The 25,569-nt window shown below is 37.1% G+C and overlaps 8 protein-coding genes across 15 annotated transcripts; 3 read left to right on the top strand and 5 right to left on the bottom strand.

Annotated features, from left to right (window-relative positions):
- The first annotated feature begins 644 nt into the window (after positions 1-644).
- On the top strand, positions 645-11,231 carry LOC111485259 (probable RNA methyltransferase At5g51130). Of its 6 annotated transcripts, XR_002718637.1 has the most exons (9): positions 646-937; positions 1,225-1,339; positions 1,704-1,751; positions 2,513-2,741; positions 2,992-3,079; positions 3,221-3,286; positions 7,370-7,581; positions 7,710-7,773; positions 7,896-7,914. XR_002718637.1 is itself a non-coding variant. In XM_023132064.1 (8 exons), exons 1-8 carry the CDS (start codon positions 830-832, stop codon positions 3,649-3,651), a joined length of 816 nt encoding a protein of 271 aa, XP_022987832.1. In that variant the 5' UTR covers positions 647-829; the 3' UTR covers positions 3,652-3,970. The 6 variants fall into 6 exon arrangements, 4 of the variants coding, with proteins under 4 accessions (XP_022987833.1, XP_022987834.1, XP_022987835.1 ...); XR_002718638.1 differs by lacking the exons at positions 7,370-7,581; positions 7,710-7,773; positions 7,896-7,914 and adding exons at positions 3,390-3,480; positions 3,559-3,589; XM_023132064.1 differs by lacking the exons at positions 7,370-7,581; positions 7,710-7,773; positions 7,896-7,914 and adding exons at positions 3,412-3,480; positions 3,559-3,970 and having other exon boundaries at positions 647-937.
- On the bottom strand, positions 4,966-6,371 carry LOC111485246 (probable xyloglucan endotransglucosylase/hydrolase protein 26). The gene is made up of 4 exons (XM_023132049.1): positions 6,055-6,371; positions 5,828-5,928; positions 5,542-5,735; positions 4,966-5,459 (listed from the first exon to the last, which is right to left on the bottom strand). The coding sequence occupies exons 1-4, from the start codon at positions 6,218-6,220 to the stop codon at positions 5,036-5,038; spliced, it is 885 nt and encodes a 294-aa protein (XP_022987817.1). The 5' UTR covers positions 6,221-6,371; the 3' UTR covers positions 4,966-5,035.
- On the bottom strand, positions 10,253-12,339 carry LOC111485254 (probable xyloglucan endotransglucosylase/hydrolase protein 26). The gene is made up of 4 exons (XM_023132059.1): positions 11,254-12,339; positions 11,027-11,127; positions 10,741-10,934; positions 10,253-10,658 (listed from the first exon to the last, which is right to left on the bottom strand). The coding sequence occupies exons 1-4, from the start codon at positions 11,417-11,419 to the stop codon at positions 10,253-10,255; spliced, it is 867 nt and encodes a 288-aa protein (XP_022987827.1). The 5' UTR covers positions 11,420-12,339.
- Positions 12,340-12,479: 140 nt separating this feature from the next.
- Positions 12,480-14,363, top strand: LOC111485308 (probable RNA methyltransferase At5g51130). The gene is made up of 4 exons (XM_023132138.1): positions 12,480-12,646; positions 12,775-12,838; positions 12,965-13,042; positions 13,853-14,363. Exons 1-4 carry the CDS (start codon positions 12,480-12,482, stop codon positions 13,928-13,930), a joined length of 387 nt encoding a protein of 128 aa, XP_022987906.1. The 3' UTR covers positions 13,931-14,363.
- LOC111485252 (probable xyloglucan endotransglucosylase/hydrolase protein 26) lies at positions 14,274-17,770 on the bottom strand. Of its 2 annotated transcripts, XM_023132058.1 has the most exons (5): positions 17,236-17,770; positions 17,009-17,109; positions 16,887-16,916; positions 14,762-14,925; positions 14,274-14,679 (listed from the first exon to the last, which is right to left on the bottom strand). In XM_023132058.1, exons 1-5 carry the CDS (start codon positions 17,399-17,401, stop codon positions 14,274-14,276), a joined length of 867 nt encoding a protein of 288 aa, XP_022987826.1. In that variant the 5' UTR covers positions 17,402-17,770. The 2 variants fall into 2 exon arrangements, with proteins under 2 accessions (XP_022987826.1, XP_022987825.1); XM_023132057.1 differs by lacking the exons at positions 14,274-14,679; positions 14,762-14,925 and adding an exon at positions 16,235-16,640 and having other exon boundaries at positions 16,723-16,916.
- On the top strand, positions 16,867-18,601 carry LOC111485302 (transmembrane protein 234 homolog). 2 transcript variants are annotated; one of them, XM_023132132.1, is made up of 2 exons: positions 16,867-17,263; positions 17,912-18,601. In XM_023132132.1, exon 2 carries the CDS (start codon positions 17,954-17,956, stop codon positions 18,350-18,352), a length of 399 nt encoding a protein of 132 aa, XP_022987900.1. In that variant the 5' UTR covers positions 16,867-17,263; positions 17,912-17,953; the 3' UTR covers positions 18,353-18,601. The 2 variants fall into 2 exon arrangements, with proteins under 2 accessions (XP_022987900.1, XP_022987899.1); XM_023132131.1 differs by having other exon boundaries at positions 16,867-17,142.
- Positions 18,602-19,127: 526 nt separating this feature from the next.
- On the bottom strand, positions 19,128-20,391 carry LOC111485250 (probable xyloglucan endotransglucosylase/hydrolase protein 26). Its single transcript, XM_023132055.1, has 4 exons — positions 20,178-20,391; positions 19,984-20,084; positions 19,657-19,850; positions 19,128-19,551 (listed from the first exon to the last, which is right to left on the bottom strand). The coding sequence occupies exons 1-4, from the start codon at positions 20,341-20,343 to the stop codon at positions 19,143-19,145; spliced, it is 870 nt and encodes a 289-aa protein (XP_022987823.1). The 5' UTR covers positions 20,344-20,391; the 3' UTR covers positions 19,128-19,142.
- Positions 20,392-21,897: 1,506 nt separating this feature from the next.
- Positions 21,898-23,117, bottom strand: LOC111485290 (protein SPEAR1-like). The gene is made up of 5 exons (XM_023132116.1): positions 22,825-23,117; positions 22,662-22,745; positions 22,433-22,500; positions 22,241-22,328; positions 21,898-22,160 (listed from the first exon to the last, which is right to left on the bottom strand). Exons 1-5 carry the CDS (start codon positions 23,050-23,052, stop codon positions 22,065-22,067), a joined length of 564 nt encoding a protein of 187 aa, XP_022987884.1. The 5' UTR covers positions 23,053-23,117; the 3' UTR covers positions 21,898-22,064.
- Positions 23,118-25,569: the final 2,452 nt, after the last annotated feature.

Genomic DNA, 25,569 nt, shown 5'->3' on the forward strand with positions numbered 1-25,569 from the left:
TGCACATGAATGAGATAACTATAGAGATCGTGGAAAAATTATGAAATAAGAAAATATTATAGAAAATATAATAAATGAAGATGATATACAAAATGCAGACAATTAGTTTATGAGATAATTTTCGGATTTTATATTAACAATTTTCGCTCCTATCCTGCGAATATTGTATTAGTTGCCTGTTCATTTGTCATATCAATCTAGTTGTGACATTTTCTCTTGTATATACAATGTTGTCTTGGGTTTAGAGTTTAGGGTATATCAATCTAGTGGTTTAAAAAGGTTTTAGTCTCCGTGTTATTGTAGTTGAAGGTATTTTTTTTTTTATCAAAATTTATTAAATAATAATAATAATAATAATGATAATAGTTTGTATGAAGATATATTTGCCAAATTTTATAGATAGAAGGCTAATAAATATATTTTCAACTAACTTTAAAGATTTACTAAGAATATGAAATATAAATTTAAATATTTAAATGAATAAATCTAAAATAGATGGGGTTTTGAAAATTACGGACTAAAATAGTATTTTAATTTTAAAAATTAGGGACCAAAATAGAGTGTGAGAAAATTTAATTGGAAAAGGTAGAAAAAAAAGGAAGGAAAAAGACGAAAATGACCTATATACGCGCTGCCCATGGGTTTGCCGCGAAAATTAGGAAGCGCATAACAGTGCTAGGGGAAGCTGGTTTAAACCCTAGAGATATTGGTTCCTCCATTGCATGCTGCCACCGCTTCCTCCGCCCGGGATTACCGTCGTTCATCGACGTTTCGTCTTCACTTCAGAGAGTATCAGCAAAAGAGATAATTAAAGTTGCGATTTAAGGAGATGGCGGAAGAGCAGGAGAAAACAGAAGCTGAACTCAAGCAAAATCCTAAAAGACGCAAGAAGCATGCTTTTCCCTATGGCAATTACCGAAGTTACTATGGCTACCGGGTATTTCTCCTGACCTATTCTTCCCCACTTACCTCGGAGTTCTATGTTGCCCTTCTTGTGGTAAATATAGTTCTGAGAAGTATTCTCGATTGTCTCCGGTTTCTGGTTAAGATTCGAACTAATGTCGGTTTGTGATAGAAACGAAAATTTAAAATTTCGAGACTTGGTGTAGACCAGTTAAGCTTGTTTTTCCAACTTCAGTGCTCTAATAATTTATGATTCGTTCTTATTCGGCCGACAGAATGTGCGTTACCCCTAGTTGCGTTTTCTTATTTTTTGTGTGGCAGTTAGGTCAAAAATTTGTTGAAGATCCGCGTCTAAAGGTTTTCAAGAAAGAATGGTTTGAAGGCAAGGATTGCCTGGATATTGGTTGCAATAGTGGGATGGTTACCATTCAGATAGGTAGCAATACTTCAATCTCAGTATTTATTTATTTATATTTATATATATATATATTAAAAAAAAAAAAAAAAGGATTGATACGTCCTTATCATGTGCCGTAATTTTATGAACTTCTTACTCATTTTACCAAAGGATATGCATGGAAGTCTCAAGTCTGAAAAGAAGTTTATATGCATGTTGCAGCAAAGACAATAAAACTATAGCAACTTGTCATTTCGCTATGAACTTAAAACTGTCTTTTGTGCATCTCAGTTCAAGAAAGCTCTGTTATCACTGGCTATTTTATTGTTCATTGAAGATTGTGGAATTGCTTTTTCTCAAATACTAGAGCTCTTTACTTATGCGGATAACTTTCTTTTCGCAGCTAGAAAGTTTAATTGCCGGAGGATTCTTGGCGTTGATATTGATCCCGGTAAGATTTACTCTAAAAGCTCTACAACTTCCATTGCAGATCCACTTTATACTTCTACAAAGTACATGAAAGCGGTTTTGTGAATAACTATCTTCTTTGGAGGTCTAAATCTTAATTGATGATGCATTCTATCATTAACTATTTTAAGCACTTGTAAATTAGTCATGTAAATTATAGCCTGGGATGGTTGGGTGCTGATTTATTGTTGGACTATATTATTAGGGAGATTAGTTGGAGAATTCTTATACAAAAAAAGTAATTGAAGGGTTTTACAGAAAAGGGTAGATATTAAAGGTGGTTGTTGATAAGGGTACGTGCGATAAATATTTAGATCTAGATAGTCTTGAGTGGTATGCCCTTTCCCCGTCCCCTATGGGCTGTAATTATAACCTGTAACACACTTATATTTTTTTTGGCTTTGTCCTATTGGATTGCCTCTTAGTAACTTACTTCATTGGTGGGAACTTGAATCTCTGTTCCTCCTTTATATTGAAAGAATCAAAGCTCGTGACCTGAAATTTTTGAGGGAACTTACATTGTTTGTTGAACTACATGGATCATAGTGACTTTATCAATACGAACTCTATCTTTTACTGGTGGCTTTAGTAATAATCACATCATGTTCTGGTAGTTATGTTAGGAGAAAATATATCTCAAAAGTGAAAGAATTGTTTGTATACCAAGGTACTTAGCCAGAGTTGATCTCCCAGTCTTTCTAAAATGATTGCTGAGTTTCCAACCTGAACTTCTCTTTATGCAAGATCGAGTTGACGATGCTTACCGGAATCTAAGAAGGGCAAGAATAAATGTTGGGAAGCCGGATAATGGTTTGGAGCTTGGTGCTTCTGGAGCTTCGAAGATAGATACAGAAGCTTCTACAAGTATTTCTTCTTCCAAAGAGCATGATCTTCATACCGATGTTTCCTTCCAACAGCAGAATTTTATATTTAGTCAATATCCACCTGAGAAGCACTATGATACAATTCTTTGGTAAGTTAATCTTTTTATCTTGTGTTGCGTATTAATGCTATTTGTTTTCTTGACCCTTGATGCATCTCCCTTCTGGGGTCACAATATGCGTTTTTTTTTTTTTTTTTTTTTACTGCAGTTCATTTTGATTTTTTTTTACTGCAGGTAATAAATTTGATCCCTGTTTGTTAAATTTAAACATAAACTGTATATATACAAAATAATTGCTATATACCAGNTTTTTTTTTTTTTTTTTTTTTCTGTACTGCAGTTTGAGTGTAGCAAAGTGGATTCATCTAAACTGGGGAGATGATGGTTTAATTACATTGTTTTACAAAATTTGGAGACTACTTCACCCGGTACTTGCCTTGTCATACACCTATGCACTTTGTCTTAAATGGTCCTAAGATCAATAATAACCTTGGTCAGTTATATGTTTGTATTTACTTTAATGTTTGATTAAGAACCTTCTTAATTATGCATTCATTCTGAAAAGGCAGGGTGGCATTCTTGTTTTGGAGCCTCAACCTTGGAAGTCTTATGAAGCCAACTATAGTGTTTCCGAGGTAAAAAATTTCATGCATCCAAATTGTTAATCAACAATTACTTTTAGTCAAACTTGAATTTTTTTCCGGTGCTCTTCTAGCATCTCATATCATATTGCCTTAGATCGCTGATCGTTCTAATGCAGACAACTAAAAAGAACTTCAAGTCTATAAGGATCCTTCCAGAAGAGTTCCAAGAGATACTCCTAGACAAGGTATTTTTATGATTTATTTGGCTTAGTTTTACAAACAGCATCAGTTTTCACTAACTTCTGGACAAAATACCACCCCAGATTGGGTTCAGAACAGTTGAAGCCTTAACCACCGGCTTGTCCCACAGCAATACAGGAGGATTCAATCGACCAATTTTTGTTTTCCGGAAGTGAATGTTTGTAATCTGGACATCTGAACCAAATTGAATGCAGAGAGCCATCAGCTGGTCTTTAGAAGTAGTTAGTTACAGGCCTTGTTTAGTTTAAATAGTACATTACATATTCCAGACATGGTAAAGAGTGGCTGTTTTTGAAGGGTGCCGTCTGTATTGGGATCCCTGTCACTTATGCGTAGGTGCTTTTTGAAGGCTTGTTGTAAGCTTCTGCTTTTTGATATTTACATCGTTATCCTTTTGAACAATCTTAACGCTGATATATATCACTATTCATGTACCGTTCATATATCATTTTCACTCATAACTAAGTTTAAACCTTTCTCTGTGTAACAACAAAGTTGTTTGTCTCGTTTTGTAACAAGAACAAGGTGACAGTTGATGAAAATGTAATCAAAACAAGTCTTTTAATTTTGCTCAGTTTGCATCAAAAAAGAAAAGAAAATAAAAGAAAATGTACTTTAAAGTGCTTTGCAATCCAAATAGTTCCCGAAGTGGATGCTAAATCAGCTCTAAGATAGATTATCTTTAGGTTTCTTTAATTTTCTTTCAGGATATTATTATTTTGAACAAGTATTTAAACTTAGAAGCCTTGAAAAGGTTTTTAACATCTTGACTAGTCGTAGTCTGAGTGAATCCAATCCTATCCAGACTTCTTCCCAACCAAGCTCACCTGACTTGTCTTTGGTTGAAGGAATGGATCTTAGTCAATGATAGGGTTAGGAATGTCTTAGAGAAAAGTTAGATGCAGATTAACCATTGGGTGTCCTTTACAGTTTCACAAACCGGTCCTCCAGACAGCCATTGACAAATTCCGCGTTAAATATGGTTGATTTTGTAGCTATTTCATTTCCTCAACCACTAGAGGCAAAAGTCCTTCTCAGAAGTTGATTTGCTTTGACCTCAGTTTCGAATATTTTCCAGTTCGCTACAAAAGAAAGCATTTGTTTCTTTCTGGATAACTCTACCCAGGGTCATTTTTCATGGACAGGTCTGTCTAAAGAGTAAAAAGTGATTTCAGTTTGAATCTTTAGGAAAGCGTGCAGTATCAAAAGGTTCCTTTCTGTTCCTATCTTTACCTCCCTTACTTATTTGCATGACTTGTGTTCTTCATCCTAAGCCAAATAATTTTGTGCACTAATACTTTGTAGGCTCCTCAGTCCAAAGATTTCACAGATCAAGCAAATGGGGAAGCAAGTTTTATATGAAACATGTATCCATTTATCCATTTTCAAAAATAGTACGAACGATACATAGAAACCAATCATGAAGCTATGAACTTGCAAACAGGGTTTCTCTCAAAGAATAAAAAAAATAGCATTTTTGGTACACAACTGAGTGTGAGTGTGATATTGTTATTGCTGGTAGTCATGCTTGTATTTGTGTTAGAACTGCCGTCTATAACATTCTGGCGGCAGTACCCCACTGGATCGTTTACGTGTAGGGTCTAAGCAGTAATCATATATCATGTATTTCTGGCGGATTTCCCTAAGCTTGGTCGACTGAGACGCACTTAGCTGTGCATGAATTGGAGAAGTCCACCAGTTTGCTGGGGAGTTGGAGGCACATTGGCTAATGCTGAGCGCTCCATTCCAGGGACAAGCTCTTGGCCTAAAGCGGCGAAAGCTAGCCGTGAACGGTGCGCTGGCCCAGTTGGTTTTCACACGCCCTCCTTGAGTTGCCCAATCCTGTGCATTCCACAAACTGGTATATAACCTCATACCTTGCTTGTTAGGGAAGGCTGTTTTTAGCTTCGGGGCGTTCTCGTAGTTCCGGAAAATTCTAATTGGAATACCATCAATATACCACCTGAAATCATCCAGATCACGTCATGTTCTTATTGGGATCAATTTTCACCATATGCTTTTAAGTTGATCAAATTTTCACTTACACAACAGCATTAGGATTCCAGTGAATTGTGTAGTTGTGGAAATCAGCAGTGGGGTCGAACCACGGTCGAAACTGCTGTTCTCTGTGTCCCACACCCTGAACGAATATGTTTGTGTGAATGGTATAAGGCTCTCCGGTGGCATTCCCCAAGAACTCAAAGTCTACCTCATCATGATGGCTACCTTCAGAAGATAGCTGCAAAAATTTTAAGATGAAGAATTAGCACCAAAAAAACTCTGTGTAATCTATGTAGATTGCTCAGGTATTTTTTCAGCGTTGAACCATACATAAAATGCCGTTACTAATCCTGCAGAATCTCCTGGAACGAACTTGATCTGAGCTTCAAAGCTTCCGAAAATGAAATATCTCTTTGACTTTGCTCCCGAGCCTGCAACGACAGAATCATTCTTGGCGGTCAAAGGTAAGTACTAGATGAATTTGTTCATTTTGCACATTCACAGTTCTGAGAAACATGGAGATATGGTCAAGAAAGCAAGAAATGACATCATTTCACCTGAGCTTTGGTCCAGAACAAGCTGAAGGTCATCCCCTTCTATTTTGGACTGACTATTTCCCCAGAATAGGGCCATGTTTTTTGACGTCATGGCATCAACTACCATGTGATTAGACACAATCACACACACCAAAAATGCTATTGAAAGAGATTGAAACCCTGCCATTTCAATCCCAATATCAGGAAGCTCTTTTTGTCTTCCTAATTTGTGGGATTGGAATGGGATGTTTCAAAGATTCAAGTTTCTGATCGCTTTATAGCTTGCCTTTCCTCGTCTATTATTAGACATTGGCTATTTTTATCTTTAATTTCCTGAATAAGAGCTATGAGTGTATGAATTACAGCTTTGCACACTTAAAAATAGTAAAGTTGAGAAGGTCCTTCGTTGCCATGATAGAAACCGTTTTTTTTTTCTATTAATTCGGAAGCTATAGTATCTTGGTTCAAATGGTGTAGAAAGGTGAGTGGCGCTCCCAACTTGATAAAGGGCACGGGGCATAATGCTAAGAAAGTATGAACTATATGATATATGACTTCTCAAATTAATGATGCATTTTATCATTAACTATTTTAGGCACTTGTAAATTAGTCATGTAAATTATAGCCTGGGATGGTTGGATGCTGATTTATTGTTTGACTATAGTATTAGGGAGGAGAATTTTTATACCAAAAAAGTAATTGAAGGGTTTTACAGAAAAGGGTAGATATTGAAGGAGGTTGTTGATCAGGCTATGTGTGATAAATATTTATATCTAAATAGTCTTGAGTGGTATGCCCTTTCCCGGTCCCCTATGGGCTGTAATTATGACCTGTAACGCACTTATATTTTTTAGCTTTGTCATACCGGATTGCCTCTTAGTAACGTACTTCATGGGTGGAAACTCGAACCTCTGTTCCTCCTCCATATTGATAGAATCAAAGCTCGTGACCTGAAATTATCGAGGGAGCTTACATTGTTCGTTGAGCTTCATGGTTCATAGTGACTTCATCAATACGAACTCTATCTTTTTGCTGGTGGCTTTAGTAATCATCACATCATGTTCTGGTAGTTATGTTAGGAGAAAATAGATCTCAAAAGTGAAAGATTTGAGTAATCATCACATCATGTTCTGGTAGTTATGTTAGGAGAAAATAGATCTCAAAAGTGAAAGATTTGTTTGTATACCAAGGTACTTAGCCAGAGTTGATCCCTCGATCTTTCTATACAAATAGTTGCCCTGTTTCCAACCTGAACTTCTCTTTATGCAGGATCGAGTTGACGATGCTTACTGGAATCTAGGAAGGGTGTTTCCAACCTGAACTTCTCTTTATGCAGGATCGAGTTGACGATGCTTACTGGAATCTAGGAAGGGCAAGATAGATGTTTGGAAGCCGGATAATGGTTTGGAGCTTTGAAGATAGATACAGAAGTTTCTACAAGCATTTCTCTTCCAAAGAACATGATCTTCATACCGTTGTTTCCTTCCAACTGCAGAAGTTTATATTTAGTCCATATCCACCTGAGAAGCACTATGATACAATTCTTTGGTAAGTTAATCTTTTTATCTTAGGTGTTGAGTATTAATGCTATTTGTTTTCTTGACCCTTGATACGTCTCCCTTCTGGGGTCACAACATGTTTTTTTTTTTTTTTTTTTTCTAATTTCTGTACTGCAGTTTGAGTGTAGCAAAGTGGATTCATCAAAACTGGGGAGATGTTGGTTGGAGACTGCTTCCTCCGGTACTTACCTTGTCATACACCTATGTACTTTGTGTTAAATTGCCCTAAGATCAGGAATAAGAACCTTCTGTATTTACTTTTTTGATTAAGAACCTTCTTAATTAAGCTTTCATTTTGAAAAGGCAGGGTGGCCGGCAGGGTGGCATTCTTGTTTTGGAGCCTCAACCTTGGAAGTCTTATGAAGCCAACTATAGTGTTTCCGAGGTAAAAGATTTCATGCATCCAAATTGTTAGTCAACAATTACATTTAGTCAAGCTTGAAAAAATTTTGAGTGCTCTTCTAGCATCTGCTATCATATTGCCTTAGATCGCCGACCTTTCTAATGTTGACAACCAAAAAGAACTAGTTTATAAGGATCCTTCAAGAAGAGTTCCAAGGATCTCTTTCTAATGTTGACAACCAAAAAGAACTAGTTTATAAGGATCCTTCAAGAAGAGTTCCAAGGATCTTTCTAATGTTGACAACCAAAAAGAACTAGTTTATAAGGATCCTTCAAGAAGAGTTCCAAGAATTAACACCTAACGAAACTGAGTGCTTTAAATTTTTTGGGATGAAAAGCTTGGTAGGGTGGAGGGTATTCATAGTAGAGGTTAAACAATTTATTCCAAAAATATCTCACTATTTTTTAAATCATTTTCCTAAAATACCTAGATATCTTTATTTCTAAAAACCTAAATTATTTTCCTATGGAATTATCCTAAATGGGATCATACAATTATTGGGTTTGTATTGGGCTAATGATGACATGTATTGGTTGTCAGCGATGAAGTTAGGAATGTGTTAGAGAAAAGTTATGTGCAGATTAACCATTGGCTATTTCATCTCCTAATTTACTAGAGGCAAAAGGTCTTTCTCAAAAGTTGATTTGCTTTGACCTTAGTTTCCAATATTTTACAGTTTGCTATAAAAGAATCCATTTGTTTCTTTCTGGATAACTCTTCCCAGGGTCATTTTTCAACGACAGTTTGCTATAAAAGAATCCATTTGTTTCTTTCTGGATAACTCTTCCCAGGGTCATTTTTCAACGACAGTTTGAATATATAGGAAAGCGAGCAGTATCAAAAGGTTACTTTCTGTACCTATCTTTTCCGCATGACTTGTGTTCTTCATCCTAAACCAGATAATTTTGTGCACTAATACTTTTTAGGCTCCTCTTGTCCCAAGATTTCACAGATCAAGCAAATGCAAATGGGAAAGCAAGTTTTATATGAAACATGCATCCTAGTAAAAACGGTACATCGAAACCAATCATAAAGCAATGAACTTGCAAACAGGGTTTCTCTCAAAGAAGAAAAAAATAGCATTTTTGGTACACAACTGAGTGTGAGTGTGATACTGTTATTGCTGGCCGTAGTGCTTGTGTTTGTGTTTGAATGGCCGTCTATAACATTCTGGTGGCAGTACCCCGTTGGATCGTCTCCGTGTAGGGTGTAAGCAGTAATCATATATCATGTATTTCTCGCGGATTTCCCTAAGCTTGGTCGACTGAGAAGCACTTAGCTGTGCATGAACTGGAGAAGTCCACCAGCGCGATAGCGTTATTGCTGGTAGTAGTGCTTGTGTTTGTGTTCGCATTCTGGTGGCAGTACCCCGTTGGGTCTACGTGTAGGGTCTAAGCAGTAATCATATATCATGTATTTCTCGCGGATTTCCCTAAGCTTGGTCGACTGAGAAGCACTTAGCTGTGCATGAACTGGAGAAGTCCACCAGCGCGATAGCGTTATTGCTGGTAGTAGTGCTTGTGTTTGTGTTAGCATTCTGGTGGCAGTACCCCGTTGGGTCTACGTGTAGGGTCTAAGCAGTAATCATATATCATGTATTTCTCGCGGATTTCCCTAAGCTTGGTCGACTGAGAAGCACTTAGCTGTGCATGAACTGGAGAAGTCCACCAGCGCGATAGCGTTATTGCTGGTAGTAGTGCTTGTGTTTGTGTTCGCATTCTGGTGGCAGTACCCCGTTGGGTCTACGTGTAGGGTCTAAGCAGTAATCATATATCATGTATTTCTCGCGGATTTCCCTAAGCTTGGTCGACTGAGAAGCACTTAGCTGTGCATGAACTGGAGAAGTCCACCAGCGCGATAGCGTTATTGCTGGTAGTAGTGCTTGTGTTTGTGTTCGCATTCTGGTGGCAGTACCCCGTTGGGTCTACGTGTAGGGTCTAAGCAGTAATCATATATCATGTATTTCTCGCGGATTTCCCTAAGCTTGGTCGACTGAGAAGCACTTAGCTGTGCATGAACTGGAGAAGTCCACCAGCGCGATAGCGTTATTGCTGGTAGTAGTGCTTGTGTTTGTGTTCGCATTCTGGTGGCAGTACCCCGTTGGGTCTACGTGTAGGGTCTAAGCAGTAATCATATATCATGTATTTCTCGCGGATTTCCCTAAGCTTGGTCGACTGAGAAGCACTTAGCTGTGCATGAACTGGAGAAGTCCACCAGCGCGATAGCGTTATTGCTGGTAGTAGTGCTTGTGTTTGTGTTAGCATTCTGGTGGCAGTACCCCGTTGGGTCTACGTGTAGGGTCTAAGCAGTAATCATAGATCATGTATTTCTCGCGGATTTCCCTAAGCTTGGTCGACTGAGAAGCACTTAGCTGTGCATGAATTGGAGAAGTCCACCAGTTTGTTGGGGAGTTGGAGGCACATTGGCTAATGCTGAGCGCTCCATTCCAGGGACAAGCTCTTGGCCTAAAGCGGCGAAAGCTAGCCGTGAACGGTGCGCTGGCCCAGTTGGTTTTCACACGCCCTCCTTGAGTTGCCCAATCCTGTGCATTCCACAAACTGGTATATAACCTCATACCTTGCTTGTTAGGGAAGGCTGTTTTTAGCTTCGGGGCGTTCTCGTAGTTCCGGAAAATTCTAATTGGAATACCATCAATATACCACCTGAAATCATCCAGATCACGTCATGTTCTTATTGGGATCAATTTTCACCATATGCTTTTAAGTTGATCAAATTTTCACTTACACAACAGCATTAGGATTCCAGTGAATTGTGTAGTTGTGGAAATCAGCAGTGGGGTCGAACCACGGTCGAAACTGCTGTTCTCTGTCTCCCACACCCTGAACGAATATGTTTGTGTGAATGGTATAAGGCTCTCCGGTGGCATTCCCCAAGAACTCAAAGTCTACCTCATCATGATGGCTACCTTCAGAAGATAGCTGCAAAAATTTTAAGATGAAGAATTAGCACCAGAAAAACTCTGTGTAATCTATGTAGATTGCTCAGGTATTTTTTCAGCGTTGAACCATACATAAAATGCCGTTACTAATCCTGCAGAATCTCCTGGAACGAACTTGATCTGAGCTTCAAAGCTTCCGAAAATGAAATATCTCTTTGACTTTGCTCCCGAGCCTGCAACGACAGAATCATTCTTGGCGGTCAAAGGTAAGTACTAGATGAATTTGTTCATTTTGCACATTCACAGTTCTGAGAAACATGGAGATATGGTCAAGAAAGCAAGAAATGACATCATTTCACCTGAGCTTTGGTCCAGAACAAGCTGAAGGTCATCCCCTTCTATTTTGGACTGACTATTTCCCCAGAATAGGGCCATGTTTTTTGACGTCATGGCATCAACTACCATGTGATTAGACACAATCACACACACCAAAAATGCTATTGAAAGAGATTGAAACCCTGCCATTTCAATCCCAATATCAGGAAGCTCTTTTTGTCTTCCTAATTTGTGGGATTGGAATGGGATGTTTCAAAGATTCAAGTTTCTGATCGCTTTATAGCTTGCCTTTCCTCGTCTATTATTAGACATTGGCTATTTTTATCTTTAATTTCCTGAATAAGAGCTATAAGTGTATGAATTACAGCTTTGCACACTTAAAAATAGTAAAGTTGAGAAGGTCCTTCGTTGCCATGATAGAAACCGTTTTTTTTTTCTATTAATTCGTAAGCTATAGTATCTTGGTTCAAATGGTGTAGAAAGGTGAGTGGCGCTCCCAACTTGATAAAGGGCACGGGGCATAATGCTAAGAAAGTATGAACTATATGATATATGACTTCTCAAATTAATGATGCATTTTATCATTAACTATTTTAGGCACTTGTAAATTAGTCATGTAAATTATAGCCTGGGATGGTTGGATGCTGATTTATTGTTTGACTATAGTATTAGGGAGGAGAATTTTTATACCAAAAAAGTAATTGAAGGGTTTTACAGAAAAGGGTAGATATTGAAGGAGGTTGTTGATCAGGCTATGTGTGATAAATATTTATATCTAAATAGTCTTGAGTGGTATGCCCTTTCCCGGTCCCCTATGGGCTGTAATTATGACCTGTAACGCACTTATATTTTTTAGCTTTGTCATACCGGATTGCCTCTTAGTAACGTACTTCATGGGTGGAAACTCGAACCTCTGTTCCTCCTCCATATTGATAGAATCAAAGCTCGTGACCTGAAATTATCGAGGGAGCTTACATTGTTCGTTGAGCTTCATGGTTCATAGTGACTTCATCAATACGAACTCTATCTTTTTGCTGGTGGCTTTAGTAATCATCACATCATGTTCTGGTAGTTATGTTAGGAGAAAATAGATCTCAAAAGTGAAAGATTTGTTTGTATACCAAGGTACTTAGCCAGAGTTGATCCCTCGATCTTTCTATACAAATAGTTGCTTTGTTTCCAACCTGAACTTCTCTTTATGCAGGATCGAGTTGACGATGCTTACTGGAATCTAGGAAGGGCAAGATAGATGTTTGGAAGCCGGATAATGGTTTGGAGCTTTGAAGATAGATACAGAAGTTTCTACAAGCATTTCTCTTCCAAAGAACATGATCTTCATACCGTTGTTTCCTTCCAACTGCAGAAGTTTATATTTAGTCCATATCCACCTGAGAAGCACTATGATACAATTCTTTGGTAAGTTAATCTTTTTATCTTAGGTGTTGAGTATTAATGCTATTTGTTTTCTTGACCCTTGATACGTCTCCCTTCTGGGGTCACAACATGCGTTTTTTTTTTTTTTTTTTCTAATTTCTGTACTGCAGTTTGAGTGTAGCAAAGTGGATTCATCAAAACTGGGGAGATGTTGGTTGGAGACTGCTTCCTCCGGTACTTACCTTGTCATACACCTATGTACTTTGTGTTAAATTGCCCTAAGATCAGGAATAAGAACCTTCTGTATTTACTTTTTTGATTAAGAACCTTCTTAATTAAGCTTTCATTTTGAAAAGGCAGGGTGGCCGGCAGGGTGGCATTCTTGTTTTGGAGCCTCAACCTTGGAAGTCTTATGAAGCCAACTATAGTGTTTCCGAGGTAAAAGATTTCATGCATCCAAATTGTTAGTCAACAATTACATTTAGTCAAGCTTGAAAAAATTTTGAGTGCTCTTCTAGCATCTGCTATCATATTGCCTTAGATCGCCGACCTTTCTAATGTTGACAACCAAAAAGAACTAGTTTATAAGGATCCTTCAAGAAGAGTTCCAAGGATCTTTCTAATGTTGACAACCAAAAAGAACTAGTTTATAAGGATCCTTCAAGAAGAGTTCCAAGAATTAACACCTAACGAAACTGAGTGCTTTAAATTTTTTGGGATGAAAAGCTTGGTAGGGTGGAGGGTATTCATAGTAGAGGTTAAACAATTTATTCCAAAAATATCTCACTATTTTTTAAATCATTTTCCTAAAATACCTAGATATCTTTATTTCTAAAAACCTAAATTATTTTCCTATGGAATTATCCTAAATGGGATCATACAATTATTGGGTTTGTATTGGGCTAATGATGACATGTATTGGTTGTCAGCGATGAAGTTAGGAATGTGTTAGAGAAAAGTTATGTGCAGATTAACCATTGGCTATTTCATCTCCTAATTTACTAGAGGCAAAAGGTCTTTCTCAAAAGTTGATTTGCTTTGACCTTAGTTTCCAATATTTTACAGTTTGCTATAAAAGAATCCATTTGTTTCTTTCTGGATAACTCTTCCCAGGGTCATTTTTCAACGACAGTTTGAATATATAGGAAAGCGAGCAGTATCAAAAGGTTACTTTCTGTACCTATCTTTTCCGCATGACTTGTGTTCTTCATCCTAAACCAGATAATTTTGTGCACTAATACTTTTTAGGCTCCTCTTGTCCCAAGATTTCACAGATCAAGCAAATGCAAATGGGAAAGCAAGTTTTATATGAAACATGCATCCTAGTAAAAACGGTACATCGAAACCAATCATAAAGCAATGAACTTGCAAACAGGGTTTCTCTCAAAGAAGAAAAAAATAGCATTTTTGGTACACAACTGAGTGTGAGTGTGATACTGTTATTGCTGGCCGTAGTGCTTGTGTTTGTGTTTGAATGGCCGTCTATAACATTCTGGTGGCAGTACCCCGTTGGATCGTCTCCGTGTAGGGTGTAAGCAGTAATCATATATCATGTATTTCTGGCGGATTTCCCTAAGCTTGGTCGACTGAGAAGCACTTAGCTGTGCATGAACTGGAGAAGTCCACCAGCGCGATAGCGTTATTGCTGGTAGTAGTGCTTGTGTTTGTGTTAGCATTCTGGTGGCAGTACCCCGTTGGGTCTACGTGTAGGGTCTAAGCAGTAATCATAGATCATGTATTTCTCGCGGATTTCCCTAAGCTTGGTCGACTGAGAAGCACTTAGCTGTGCATGAATTGGAGAAGTCCACCAGTTTGTTGGGGAGTTGGAGGCACATTGGCTAATGCTGAGCGCTCCATTCCAGGGACAAGCTCTTGGCCTAAAGCGGCGAAAGCTAGCCGTGAACGGTGCGCTGGCCCAGTTGGTTTTCACACGCCCTCCTTGAGTTGCCCAATCCTGTGCATTCCACAAACTGGTATATAACCTCATACCTTGCTTGTTAGGGAAGGCTGTTTTTAGCTTCGGGGCGTTCTCGTAGTTCCGGAAAATTCTAATTGGAATACCATCAATATACCACCTGAAATCATCCAGATCACGTCATGTTCTTATTGGGATCAATTTTCACCATATGCTTTTAAGTTGATCAAATTTTCACTTACACAACAGCATTAGGATTCCAGTGAATTGTGTAGTTGTGGAAATCAGCAGTGGGGTCGAACCACGGTCGAAACTGCTGTTCTCTGTCTCCCACACCCTGAACGAATATGTTTGTGTGAATGGTATAAGGCTCTCCGGTGGCATTCCCCAAGAACTCAAAGTCTACCTCANCGACCTTTCTAATGTTGACAACCAAAAAGAACTAGTTTATAAGGATCCTTCAAGAAGAGTTCCAAGGATCTTTCTAATGTTGACAACCAAAAAGAACTAGTTTATAAGGATCCTTCAAGAAGAGTTCCAAGAATTAACACCTAACGAAACTGAGTGCTTTAAATTTTTTGGGATGAAAAGCTTGGTAGGGTGGAGGGTATTCATAGTAGAGGTTAAACAATTTATTCCAAAAATATCTCACTATTTTTTAAATCATTTTCCTAAAATACCTAGATATCTTTATTTCTAAAAACCTAAATTATTTTCCTATGGAATTATCCTAAATGGGATCATACAATTATTGGGTTTGTATTGGGCTAATGATGACATGTATTGGTTGTCAGCGATGAAGTTAGGAATGTGTTAGAGAAAAGTTATGTGCAGATTAACCATTGGCTATTTCATCTCCTAATTTACTAGAGGCAAAAGGTCTTTCTCAAAAGTTGATTTGCTTTGACCTTAGTTTCCAATATTTTACAGTTTGCTATAAAAGAATCCATTTGTTTCTTTCTGGATAACTCTTCCCAGGGTCATTTTTCAACGACAGTTTGAATATATAGGAAAGCGAGCAGTATCAAAAGGTTACTTTCTGTACCTATCTTTTCCCCATGACTTGTGTTCTTCATCCTAAACCAGATAATTTTGTGCACTAATACTTTTTAGGCTCCTCAGTCCCAAGATTTCACAGATCAAGCAAATGCAAATGGGAAAGCAAGTTTTATATGAAACATGCATCCTAGTAAAAACGGTACATCGAAACCAATCATAAAGCAATGAACTTGCAAACAGGGTTTCTCTCAAAGAAGAAAAAAATAGCATTTTTGGTACACAACTGAGTGTGAGTGTGATACTGTTATTGCTGGCCGTAGTGCTTGTGTTTGTGTTTGAATGGCCGTCTATAACATTCTGGTGGCAGTACCCCGTTGGATCGTCTCCGTGTAGGGTGTAAGCAGTAATCATATATCATGTATTTCTGGCGGATTTCCCTAAGCTTGGTCGACTGAGAAGCACTTAGCTGTGCATGAACTGGAGAAGTCCACCAGCGCGATAGCGTTATTGCTGGTAGTAGTGCTTGTGTTTGTGTTCGCATTCTGGTGGCAGTACCCCGTTGGGTCTACGTGTAGGGTCTAAGCAGTAATCATATATCATGTATTTCTCGCGGATTTCCCTAAGCTTGGTCGACTGAGAAGCACTTAGCTGTGCATGAACTGGAGAAGTCCACCAGCGCGATAGCGTTATTGCTGGTAGTAGTGCTTGTGTTTGTGTTAGCATTCTGGTGGCAGTACCCCGTTGGGTCTACGTGTAGGGTCTAAGCAGTAATCATAGATCATGTATTTCTCGCGGATTTCCCTAAGCTTGGTCGACTGAGAAGCACTTAGCTGTGCATGAATTGGAGAAGTCCACCAGTTTGTTGGGGAGTTGGAGGCACATTGGCTAATGCTGAGCGCTCCATTCCAGGGACAAGCTCTTGGCCTAAAGCGGCGAAAGCTAGCCGTGAACGGTGCGCTGGCCCAGTTGGTTTTCACACGCCCTCCTTGAGTTGCCCAATCCTGTGCATTCCACAAACTGGTATATAACCTCATACCTTGCTTGTTAGGGAAGGCTGTTTTTAGCTTCGGGGCGTTCTCGTAGTTCCGGAAAATTCTAATTGGAATACCATCAATATACCACCTGAAATCATCCAGATCACGTCATGTTCTTATTGGGATCAATTTTCACCATATGCTTTTAAGTTGATCAAATTTTCACTTACACAACAGCATTAGGATTCCAGTGAATTGTGTAGTTGTGGAAATCAGCAGTGGGGTCGAACCACGGTCGAAACTGCTGTTCTCTGTCTCCCACACCCTGAACGAATATGTTTGTGTGAATGGTATAAGGCTCTCCGGTGGCATTCCCCAAGAACTCAAAGTCTACCTCATCATGATGGCTACCTTCAGAAGATAGCTGCAAAAATTTTAAGATGAAGAATTAGCACCAGAAAAACTCTGTGTAATCTATGTAGATTGCTCAGGTATTTTTTCAGCGTTGAACCATACATAAAATGCCGTTACTAATCCTGCAGAATCTCCTGGAACGAACTTGATCTGAGCTTCAAAGCTTCCGAAAATGAAATATCTCTTTGACTTTGCTCCCGAGCCTGCAACGACAGAATCATTCTTGGCGGTCAAAGGTAAGTACTAGATGAATTTGTTCATTTTGCACATTCACAGTTCTGAGAAACATGGAGATATGGTCAAGAAAGCAAGAAATGACATCATTTCACCTGAGCTTTGGTCCAGAACAAGCTGAAGGTCATCCCCTTCTATTTTGGACTGACTATTTCCCCAGAATAGGGCCATGTTTTTTGACGTCATGGCATCAACTACCATGTGATTAGACACAATCACACACACCAAAAATGCTATTGAAAGAGATTGAAACCCTGCCATTTCAATCCCAATATCAGGAAGCTCTTTTTGTCTTCCTAATTTGTGGGATTGGAATGGGATGTTTCAAAGATTCAAGTTTCTGATCGCTTTATAGCTTGCCTTTCCTCGTCTATTATTAGACATTGGCTATTTTTATCTTTAATTTCCTGAATAAGAGCTATAATTGTATGAATTAAGAATATAGTAAAGTTGTAAAGGTCGTTGGTTGGCATGATAGAATCCGGTTTTTTCTATTAAAAGATTATGGGGTATAATGCTAAGGAAGTATGAACTATATGATATGAATTCTCAAAGATTGATGTTTTTATTCTTATTCGGAAGAACAAATTTTTTATCGATTTGTTCAAATAATAAACTTGGGTTTATATCATTGAAATTTTGTGATATTAATAAAATAGAGCTTTAGGAAGATTAAAATGATATTTTAATTTTTTTTTATTGTTTTTATATATATATAAACGGATATTTCAGTTGATAAACACAATTCTGAGTTCTGAAACAACTGAACAGAGAATCAGCTGAAACAACTGAACAGAGAGACTGCGGAAGAAGATGATCGGGGATGTAGAGAAAATGGTTGCGATCGGTATAGCATGGGGCGCCACCAATGCACTGATGCGCCGTGGCGCCCTTCTCTGGGACCAAGCTCTTAAATCTTCCTCCAATGCAACCCGCTCTTCAAACAAACTCCTCTCCTCCTTCCGTCGATGGCTCAAGCTCCTCTCGATCTGGCAGTACACTGTCCCTTTTTTGGTTAATCTCACCGCCTCAGCTACTTTCTTTGCCATTCTAAGCGATGCCCCAATATCGCTCGCCGTTCCGGTCACCAACGCCACAACTTTTGCTGCCACCGCTGTTTTCGGAATGCTTCTTGGCGAGGAAACTCGTGTCGGGTACGCTCTGTTTGGTACTGCTCTGATTGGGTTGGGCGTATGGCTTTGCATTAACTAATTCCGATTTGTGAATTGGGGAACTTAGATTTGGAGTTTAGTTTGTAATTGATTTGCTTATCATTCTAGGGTTTTATCGCTGCTATTGTAATTTTCCTCATTCCGAGATGCATGATATGAATGTCCAAACAGTACTGTTGAAAAATACTCTGCGATTAAATGTAGTGATCGGGCGTTGGGTTGTATTTGGTCTCTTCAAATTCGAAATTAATTTGTATAATGCCCTGAAAAAGGGCTGCTTGCCTCCCTCGACTTGTTTCCATATAACTTGTTTTCTTCGTCCTAAGTCAAGTTCTTTTTGTTGAGGATTATTGAAAGGAGTAGTCTTCCGTTGCCAAAAGCTATAAGAGCTTATGTTCAAAATAGACAATATCATACTATTGTGGAGAGTCGTGGTTCCTTACACTTTGGTGTACTTATACTTTGTAGAGCCCCTTGCATAACACGAGTAGCTTCTTGGCCTAGAGAGTGGACTGTATTTTTGCCGAACTCTTTGGTTATGGGTTCCGGGTCTAATAGATAGAGACGAAGAGGAAAGTTTGTAGAGCTACTCAGTTATAAGGCTTACATAGATAAAGCAACGGGAAAGCAATCATATTGGAACATGGTAAACACGTATATGAAAACAATCAGAAAGCTATGATCCCACATAAAGGAACCAAGCAAGAAAAGGAGAACTGATCTCTGAAAGAAGAAAAATGAACATTTTTGAAACACAGCCGATTGCCATATTGTTATTGTTGGTAGTATTGCTGTTCTGAACACTGCATTAGCTGTTACGCAACATTGTGTTAGAACTGTCTTCTATAACATTCTTGTGGCATTTGCCCATTGAACCGTTTAGTGTCTTTGCAGTAATCATATATCATGTAGTTCTGCTGGATTTCATTAAGCTTAGCCAACTGAGGAGCACTGAGCTGTGCATAAGCTGGAGAAGTCCACCAGTTTGCTGGGGACTTAGCGGCACATTGACTAATGCTGGCTACTCCATTCCAGTAACAAGCTCTTGGCCTAAAGTGGCGAAAGCTAGCCGTGAATGGTGCGTTGGCCCAATTGGTTTTCACGCGGCCTCCTTGAGTTGCCCAATCATCTGCATTCCACAAGCTGGTATATACCCTCATACCTTGCTTGTTAGGGAAACCTATCCTTTGCTTTTCGTAGTTCCGGAAAACTCTTATTGGGATACCATCAATATACCACCTGACATTAGCTCACACACTTGTTATGTTCTATTCCCAAGCAAATTGTTTAGTTCTTTAAAGCTGAACTTCAAATTTGTTTTTCAGGATATTAATTCTCACTTACACAACAGCATTCGGATTCCAGTGAATTGTGTAGTTGTGGAAATCGGTGGTGGGGTCAAACCACAATCGAAACTGCTGTTCTCTGTTTCCAACACCCTGAGTGAATATGTTTGTATGAATGGTGTACGGCTGTCCTGAAACATTCCCCAAGAACTCATAGTCTATCTCATCATGAGCTGAACCTGTAGAAGATAGCTGCAAAAGTTCCAAGATCAAGAATTAGCACCACAAAACTTATATATATATATATATATATATATATATATATATATTTGTAACATCATCTCGATCGATGTTGTGTCGTGTGAGATTTAGCCTTGAACCGTACATAATACGCTGTTACTACTCCGGCAGAATCCCCTGGAACGAGCTTGATGAGAGCTTCAAAGCTTCCAAATAAGAAATCTCTCTTCGACTTCGCTCCCGAGCCTGCAACAACAGAATCATTCTTTCTGGTCAAAACTAACTACTTGATGAACTTGTTTATTGCATACAGGAAAGCAAGAAATGATATTATTTCACCTGTGCTTTGGTCCAAAACCAGCTGAAGGCTATCCCCTTCTATTTTGGACCGACTATTTCCCCAGGTTATGGCCATGTTCTTTGAAATATTGGCATCAACTACAATGTGATTAGACACAATCACACACACCAACAATGCTATAGAAAAAGATTGAAACTTCGCCATTTCAGTCCCAATATCAGGAAAGCTTCTTTTCTGGGATTGAAATGGGACGGTTTGAAACTTCAAGCTAATGCTTGCTTTATATAGCTTGCCTTTCCTTGTTCATTACAAGACATTGGGTTTTCTAATCATTAATTCGCAGAAGTCAGAGCTACAAATATATATATGAATTACAGCTTTGCAAACTTGAGGATTGAAAGTTGGAAAGGTCCTCTGCGTTGACATCATAGAATTTGGTTTTTTTTTTTCTCTTCTTCCTTTGAATGTATAGCAACAATGTGCGTGCATGTTTTGATGGCCTGCTGTTCGTGAATTATAATTTGTTTGTTCGAATGGTTTAGAAAGCGTGTGGAGCCATCAACTTGATAATGGCATGAAGCATAATGCTGAAGAAGGTATGAACTATGAATAGATTCTCTCGATACATCGTTCGACGAAAATTCATCAATGCCTAAAATTTTAGTTTATGTATGTTTATTATCGATCATGTTGAACTCTTCAATTTACAAGATTATCGATAGATATATGTTACATATATCTTGGCTATATTCATATTCTATTATTAATTTCAGTTTGTTTTCAATAGGTTGTACAAAATAAATAAATGGGCAAGAACAATTACACAAAATCCCACTTATATTAAATTGATAGATTAAAATTCATCTACCAATTTAATAATGCCTACAAGAAAAAAAAGCTTACATTAATTAGTGTCGATTGAAATAATATTGAAATGAATAAAGGTCGTGGGTTGGTGTAATGCAATTTATGCTGTTGGTTGCCAGCTAAGCTTATGAATTGATATCTATATATCATATTATTATAGATATTCATACTCAATAATATTATTCATCGTGCACCATATATTTTTTGTTTTCTCATAACAATTCACAAACTTAAATCTTTATTTTTAATCATTAGCGGTCGTGCTTATAATTAGAGATGTCCATTAACTTAACAGTAATAGGGAATGGAGACAAAAAAGACAATAACAGTAATCTCCTCGTAATTTAAATGGAAGAGGGAACGGGGATGCCATTCCCTACCCCGTAATTTAAAAAAAAAAAAAAAAAAATCAAATTTTGGGACAATAGAGCATAAAAAAATCCTTAGGTCACAGATGATTTATGGAATCTGTTAGTTGGGCATAATTTTATTAAAGTAATGTGTTTGAAGAAGGTGAGTTGTTTCTTGAAGGTTGGAAAGTCTGCCTTCTATATAAAGGCAATACCCTAATTGAAGGAGAAGGCCTTCTACTTTTCTCCCTCAAACCTCAAAGCTCTGCCATGATGAAGATGTGTGTATGTTCTTTTCGATCTCTATTTCTTTAGGTTGAGATCTCACCTATTTTTCTCCCATTCGATTCAAACATCATCTAATCTCGTAATTGAAAGTGCATATTTTATGTTAGTTCGCAACCAAATGTAACAAGAATAAATAGTTTTCTATTAAAATGGCAGGACAAAGTTTAGTTACAGTAAGAAACAATGAAAAATTACCCGGAGATGTATAGAACCAACTTGAGGTTGCTGGCTCGTTATGTGGACGCGTATATCTTAATATGTTGTATAATTTGATTCATAGTTCCGAGAATGTAACAAAAAGATTCATGGGCATTCAACAAACATCATGTGTATGAAAAATATAGTCTATGCACAAACATACATACAACAATAATCTCATGAGAGGTATAAAAGGAAATAGGGAAAATGCTCTCAAGGGGTTTAGATTATCGAGAGTCTGAGTTCCAAGTCCAGTTCTTGGCTCTCACATGCTTCACAATTTTCACCCATTTCTTGCCTTCTGCTCTGTGCCGCCCACTGCACATAATCATCACTATCATACTCTAAATCACAACAAGATAAAGGAAAGGCAGACCATAATATGGAGCTCACAGTACCTCTGCTTGAGGGTTTTGAAGATGAGATGTCATGTTTGAGTGTGCAAAATGTTGGGTTTCTAAGATGCCACCATTACTTGGATCCCATCTGTTCCCCACCAATCAAATCTTCTTACATTATTTCAAATTTGTTCATACCTTAAACTTTTGTAATTAAATTAAAATGTTGTTTAATTAAGTGTATATAATGACCTTGCTGCTGTGCTATGCTGAGAATCACCATCTCTCACCCTCCTTCCTTCACATTCTCCAAACCCCATCTGCATTAACAGTTAAAGATCCCATTTTTATTACATTTTAATGTAATTTCTCCATAATTTTTGGAGGGAAAATGAAAAAATTGGTAAATAGTTTGGGATCTTGCTCTAGGGTTTTTAAACCTATAAGATAATCAACTAACCCCCATAGTTAAATTACTTACCATAACATTCGAGGGGAAGCCATAAGACGGCGAGGAAGAAGTCGCCACCGGTGAATATCCATGGACATTCGTCAGCTCAGGTTCCTGAAATAATAATTAAAGTCAACTTAAATATATCTCTAACTGATGAATTGAAAAAGAACTCAAAAAGTGAGAGAGTTACGTTATTGAAAGGGTAAGAAGTGGGATGAAAGGCAGCAGAAGCAATTTCGCCATGCAATCTGATCTTCTCAAGCTGAGCAACTCCAAGTCCTCTCTGGGGCTGCCTTGGCTGCTGCTTATCAGAGCCACCCTTCTTCCCTCGTCTCGACGAAGATGACGACGACGACGACGACGACCCAGTCCCTCGTTCATTCCCCAAAGTCAGCTCCCCATAATAACCACTCCCCATTGACAACAGCTTCTTGAACCGAAGAAGAAGAAGAAGAAGAAGAAGAGGATTAGGCAAGGAATCAAGAGGGCCAGGGATCTGAAAACTGGAATCCTTTAAGCCAGATTTTGAAAACGAACAAATAAATAAAAACGAATGATGCCTAGCTGGATGAGATTGCGTTAAGATTTTGAGTGCATTAATAATATAATTTTAACTTTTAATATTATATATTCCTTGCAAACTTCATCTCGTTTCTTTCTTCTTTTTCTTAATTAATTATTTTATTTTATTTTCCATTTTAATACGCATTTTTCCGACTTTCTTGACTACAACTTGAAAGCGATCGTCTTAGATTTTCCTGATTTATTTAATTGTATGTTAATGTAAGCTCTTATTTTTCCCATGTGCCACGTCATCCTACCAAAAACATATTCCCTCATACTCTCTCTTTATTTTATGTTTATTACGACAGAGTTTTGATTCTTTTGAATTCCCCTTTCATTATTTTCAAACATATTCATTTTATCTTAATTGCATGATTTAAGAACTTTCACTTATTTATTTTAGTCAACATTATTTTTTATTATAACTTGTAAAATAATTATCATAACAAGTTTGAAAAAATAAAATTTATAATTACTCCTCCTAATCAATATTATAAACAATTTTAAAACTGAAAAAAGGGACAAAAAATGATGGGACGTTTTTTGAAGCCAATGAAGTGTATAATGTTAAATTTATAACGTAAAATTAATGGGAGAAAAAGATAATCCAGCTGTAAGGGGTGTGTGTTGTTAATGATTATTAGGGAACCCTAATGCCAAATGGTGTATTAGATGACAAAGATCCTACAAATCTGATTTTGTAGCCCCCGAGGGATTGTCCTCCTTCATTATCAATTTTTAATGTATAATATATTATAAAGACAATATTAAAGAGTGTCATGGAATAACTTTTTTTTTTTTTTTTTTTTTAAATCATTGGTTCATTGTGACATATATTAATTTCTCCTCATACCATGTTGGCTTATAAGATTAAATTTGCCTACCATATTATATATATATATATGTATATGTGTATATGTAACATATATGTATTTGTGCGTTGGAAAGTAAAAAAAATGAAATCATACGATTTATTTAATCGAAATTGTTGATGAAGTGAAGAAGAAATAAAAGGGAATAAAACATTCCATTATGATATCATATTAAATTACCAATCAATTTTAAAATTTAAGCTCGTAAATTTAATTATATCAATACTTTAACTATAATATCGAATTTTCTAAACATGGGTCATGTCGCATTTTAATATTTATCGGGACGAATGGAAAATGGGTTTGAATTATTAAAAAATTGGGAACAAAATTATTTGGGAATGTGAAGTTATTAAACTTAAGTAGATATGCTGAATCTTAATTATTATTATTTTATATATATATATATATATGAAGTTAGGGTTTGGCATTAAAATTAAGTTTGGGACCACTCTCATTAAACCTTGGAAAACAAGATTAAGTGAAAGAAAATTGGCTTCAAAGTTAAATAAATAAACAATTCAGATTTGAAGATATTAATGTAATTTTTAAATAAAGAAAATGGAGTGTTTGATTTAATCTATAATTATGTGAGTGAGAGTGATGATTAAGGGTTGATTCAGCATTAATTTCTAGATGGGGTCTTGATTAACATGCAAGATTTGATTCCAAACACTTCGAAACATTATTTAATTATTGGTTAATCGCCTAATTATATAATTATTGTCCACTCCTTATTTATTTCACAATCATTTTACTTTGCCTTTTTCATGTGGTTCATAATTACTACATAATACCCAAATTAATTACTTTCTCATTATCCAATCATCAATATTTAATTCTAATTCTGGTATTTTTCACCTTTATTCTATATAATATATTTTTTATTATTATTATTATGATTAAATACAAGAAGATACTATTATGTTCCTCGGATAGTTACAATCTTTTCAAAATTTATAATATTGTTTCTCGGTTACGTAAATTTAAATATTAGCACAAAGCTCAACACGTGATTTATGAATATAAAATAGAAAGAAGATTTGAACTCTAATATCGTATTAAACCATTAATTAAATTTTTGTTTACGAATATAATAAACTTTATTTTTAAAAATAGCATAACCCAAATGGCATTCAAATTCAAATGTAATACACCACAATATGAGAATTACATATCCTATATTTGTAAAGAAAATAAAATACTGTAGTTTTTTTTATTATTATTTGTAGTGTTTATATAATTGATTTATAAAATATAAAAAAAGAATAAAAAATGTGTAGACTAAGTTTGTAATTTTAAAAGTTGAAAAGGGTAAATTTGTAATTTAAGTGAATTCGTCTCTTATCCAGTTGCTTCATTTGGGTCATCCAATGGATATAGAAGAATTGGAACGGGCTTGAAGAGTGGGTTGAATTTCAATACACGAAAGACCCAATATTGCAATCCAGACCGCCATGAACAGACCGAGAGAAGTGAAGATGGTCCATCAACACAGC

This window comes from Cucurbita maxima, unplaced genomic scaffold (genome assembly GCF_002738345.1).
Source record: "Cucurbita maxima cultivar Rimu unplaced genomic scaffold, Cmax_1.0 Cma_Scf00010, whole genome shotgun sequence".
Taxonomy (NCBI): Eukaryota; Viridiplantae; Streptophyta; class Magnoliopsida; order Cucurbitales; family Cucurbitaceae; genus Cucurbita; species Cucurbita maxima.

What these genes read in the sequence shown, in the direction of transcription:
- LOC111485259 (XM_023132064.1), top strand. Translation starts at nt 830, where the DNA reads ATGGCGGAAGAGCAGGAGAAAACAGAAGCTGAACTCAAGCAAAATCCT. An exon ending in GAAGTTACTATGGCTACCGG is followed by an intron (nt 938 to 1,224) that starts GTATTTCTCCTG and finishes TTTGTGTGGCAG; the next exon opens with TTAGGTCAAAAATTTGTTGA. An exon ending in CCAACTATAGTGTTTCCGAG is followed by an intron (nt 3,287 to 3,411) that starts GTAAAAAATTTC and finishes GTTCTAATGCAG; the next exon opens with ACAACTAAAAAGAACTTCAA.
- LOC111485246 (XM_023132049.1), bottom strand. Translation starts at nt 6,220, where the DNA reads ATGGCAGGGTTTCAATCTCTTTCAATAGCATTTTTGGTGTGTGTGATT. An exon ending in GATTAGTAACGGCATTTTAT is followed by an intron (nt 5,736 to 5,827) that starts GTATGGTTCAAC and finishes AAATTTTTGCAG; the next exon opens with CTATCTTCTGAAGGTAGCCA. An exon ending in TGGAATCCTAATGCTGTTGT is followed by an intron (nt 5,460 to 5,541) that starts GTAAGTGAAAAT and finishes GGATGATTTCAG; the next exon opens with GTGGTATATTGATGGTATTC.
- LOC111485254 (XM_023132059.1), bottom strand. Translation starts at nt 11,419, where the DNA reads ATGGCAGGGTTTCAATCTCTTTCAATAGCATTTTTGGTGTGTGTGATT. An exon ending in TGTTCTGGACCAAAGCTCAG is followed by an intron (nt 11,128 to 11,253) that starts GTGAAATGATGT and finishes CTGTCGTTGCAG; the next exon opens with GCTCGGGAGCAAAGTCAAAG. An exon ending in TGGAATCCTAATGCTGTTGT is followed by an intron (nt 10,659 to 10,740) that starts GTAAGTGAAAAT and finishes GGATGATTTCAG; the next exon opens with GTGGTATATTGATGGTATTC.
- LOC111485308 (XM_023132138.1), top strand. Translation starts at nt 12,480, where the DNA reads ATGTTTGGAAGCCGGATAATGGTTTGGAGCTTTGAAGATAGATACAGA. An exon ending in CACTATGATACAATTCTTTG is followed by an intron (nt 12,647 to 12,774) that starts GTAAGTTAATCT and finishes TCTGTACTGCAG; the next exon opens with TTTGAGTGTAGCAAAGTGGA. An exon ending in CCAACTATAGTGTTTCCGAG is followed by an intron (nt 13,043 to 13,852) that starts GTAAAAGATTTC and finishes AATACTTTTTAG; the next exon opens with GCTCCTCTTGTCCCAAGATT.
- LOC111485252 (XM_023132058.1), bottom strand. Translation starts at nt 17,401, where the DNA reads ATGGCAGGGTTTCAATCTCTTTCAATAGCATTTTTGGTGTGTGTGATT. An exon ending in TGTTCTGGACCAAAGCTCAG is followed by an intron (nt 17,110 to 17,235) that starts GTGAAATGATGT and finishes CTGTCGTTGCAG; the next exon opens with GCTCGGGAGCAAAGTCAAAG. An exon ending in TGGAATCCTAATGCTGTTGT is followed by an intron (nt 14,680 to 14,761) that starts GTAAGTGAAAAT and finishes GGATGATTTCAG; the next exon opens with GTGGTATATTGATGGTATTC.
- LOC111485302 (XM_023132132.1), top strand. Translation starts at nt 17,954, where the DNA reads ATGATCGGGGATGTAGAGAAAATGGTTGCGATCGGTATAGCATGGGGC.
- LOC111485250 (XM_023132055.1), bottom strand. Translation starts at nt 20,343, where the DNA reads ATGGCGAAGTTTCAATCTTTTTCTATAGCATTGTTGGTGTGTGTGATT. An exon ending in GAGTAGTAACAGCGTATTAT is followed by an intron (nt 19,851 to 19,983) that starts GTACGGTTCAAG and finishes GAACTTTTGCAG; the next exon opens with CTATCTTCTACAGGTTCAGC. An exon ending in TGGAATCCGAATGCTGTTGT is followed by an intron (nt 19,552 to 19,656) that starts GTAAGTGAGAAT and finishes AGCTAATGTCAG; the next exon opens with GTGGTATATTGATGGTATCC.
- LOC111485290 (XM_023132116.1), bottom strand. Translation starts at nt 23,052, where the DNA reads ATGGGGAGTGGTTATTATGGGGAGCTGACTTTGGGGAATGAACGAGGG. An exon ending in CTTCTTACCCTTTCAATAAC is followed by an intron (nt 22,746 to 22,824) that starts GTAACTCTCTCA and finishes TTATTATTTCAG; the next exon opens with GAACCTGAGCTGACGAATGT. An exon ending in CAGCATAGCACAGCAGCAAG is followed by an intron (nt 22,329 to 22,432) that starts GTCATTATATAC and finishes GGTGGGGAACAG; the next exon opens with ATGGGATCCAAGTAATGGTG.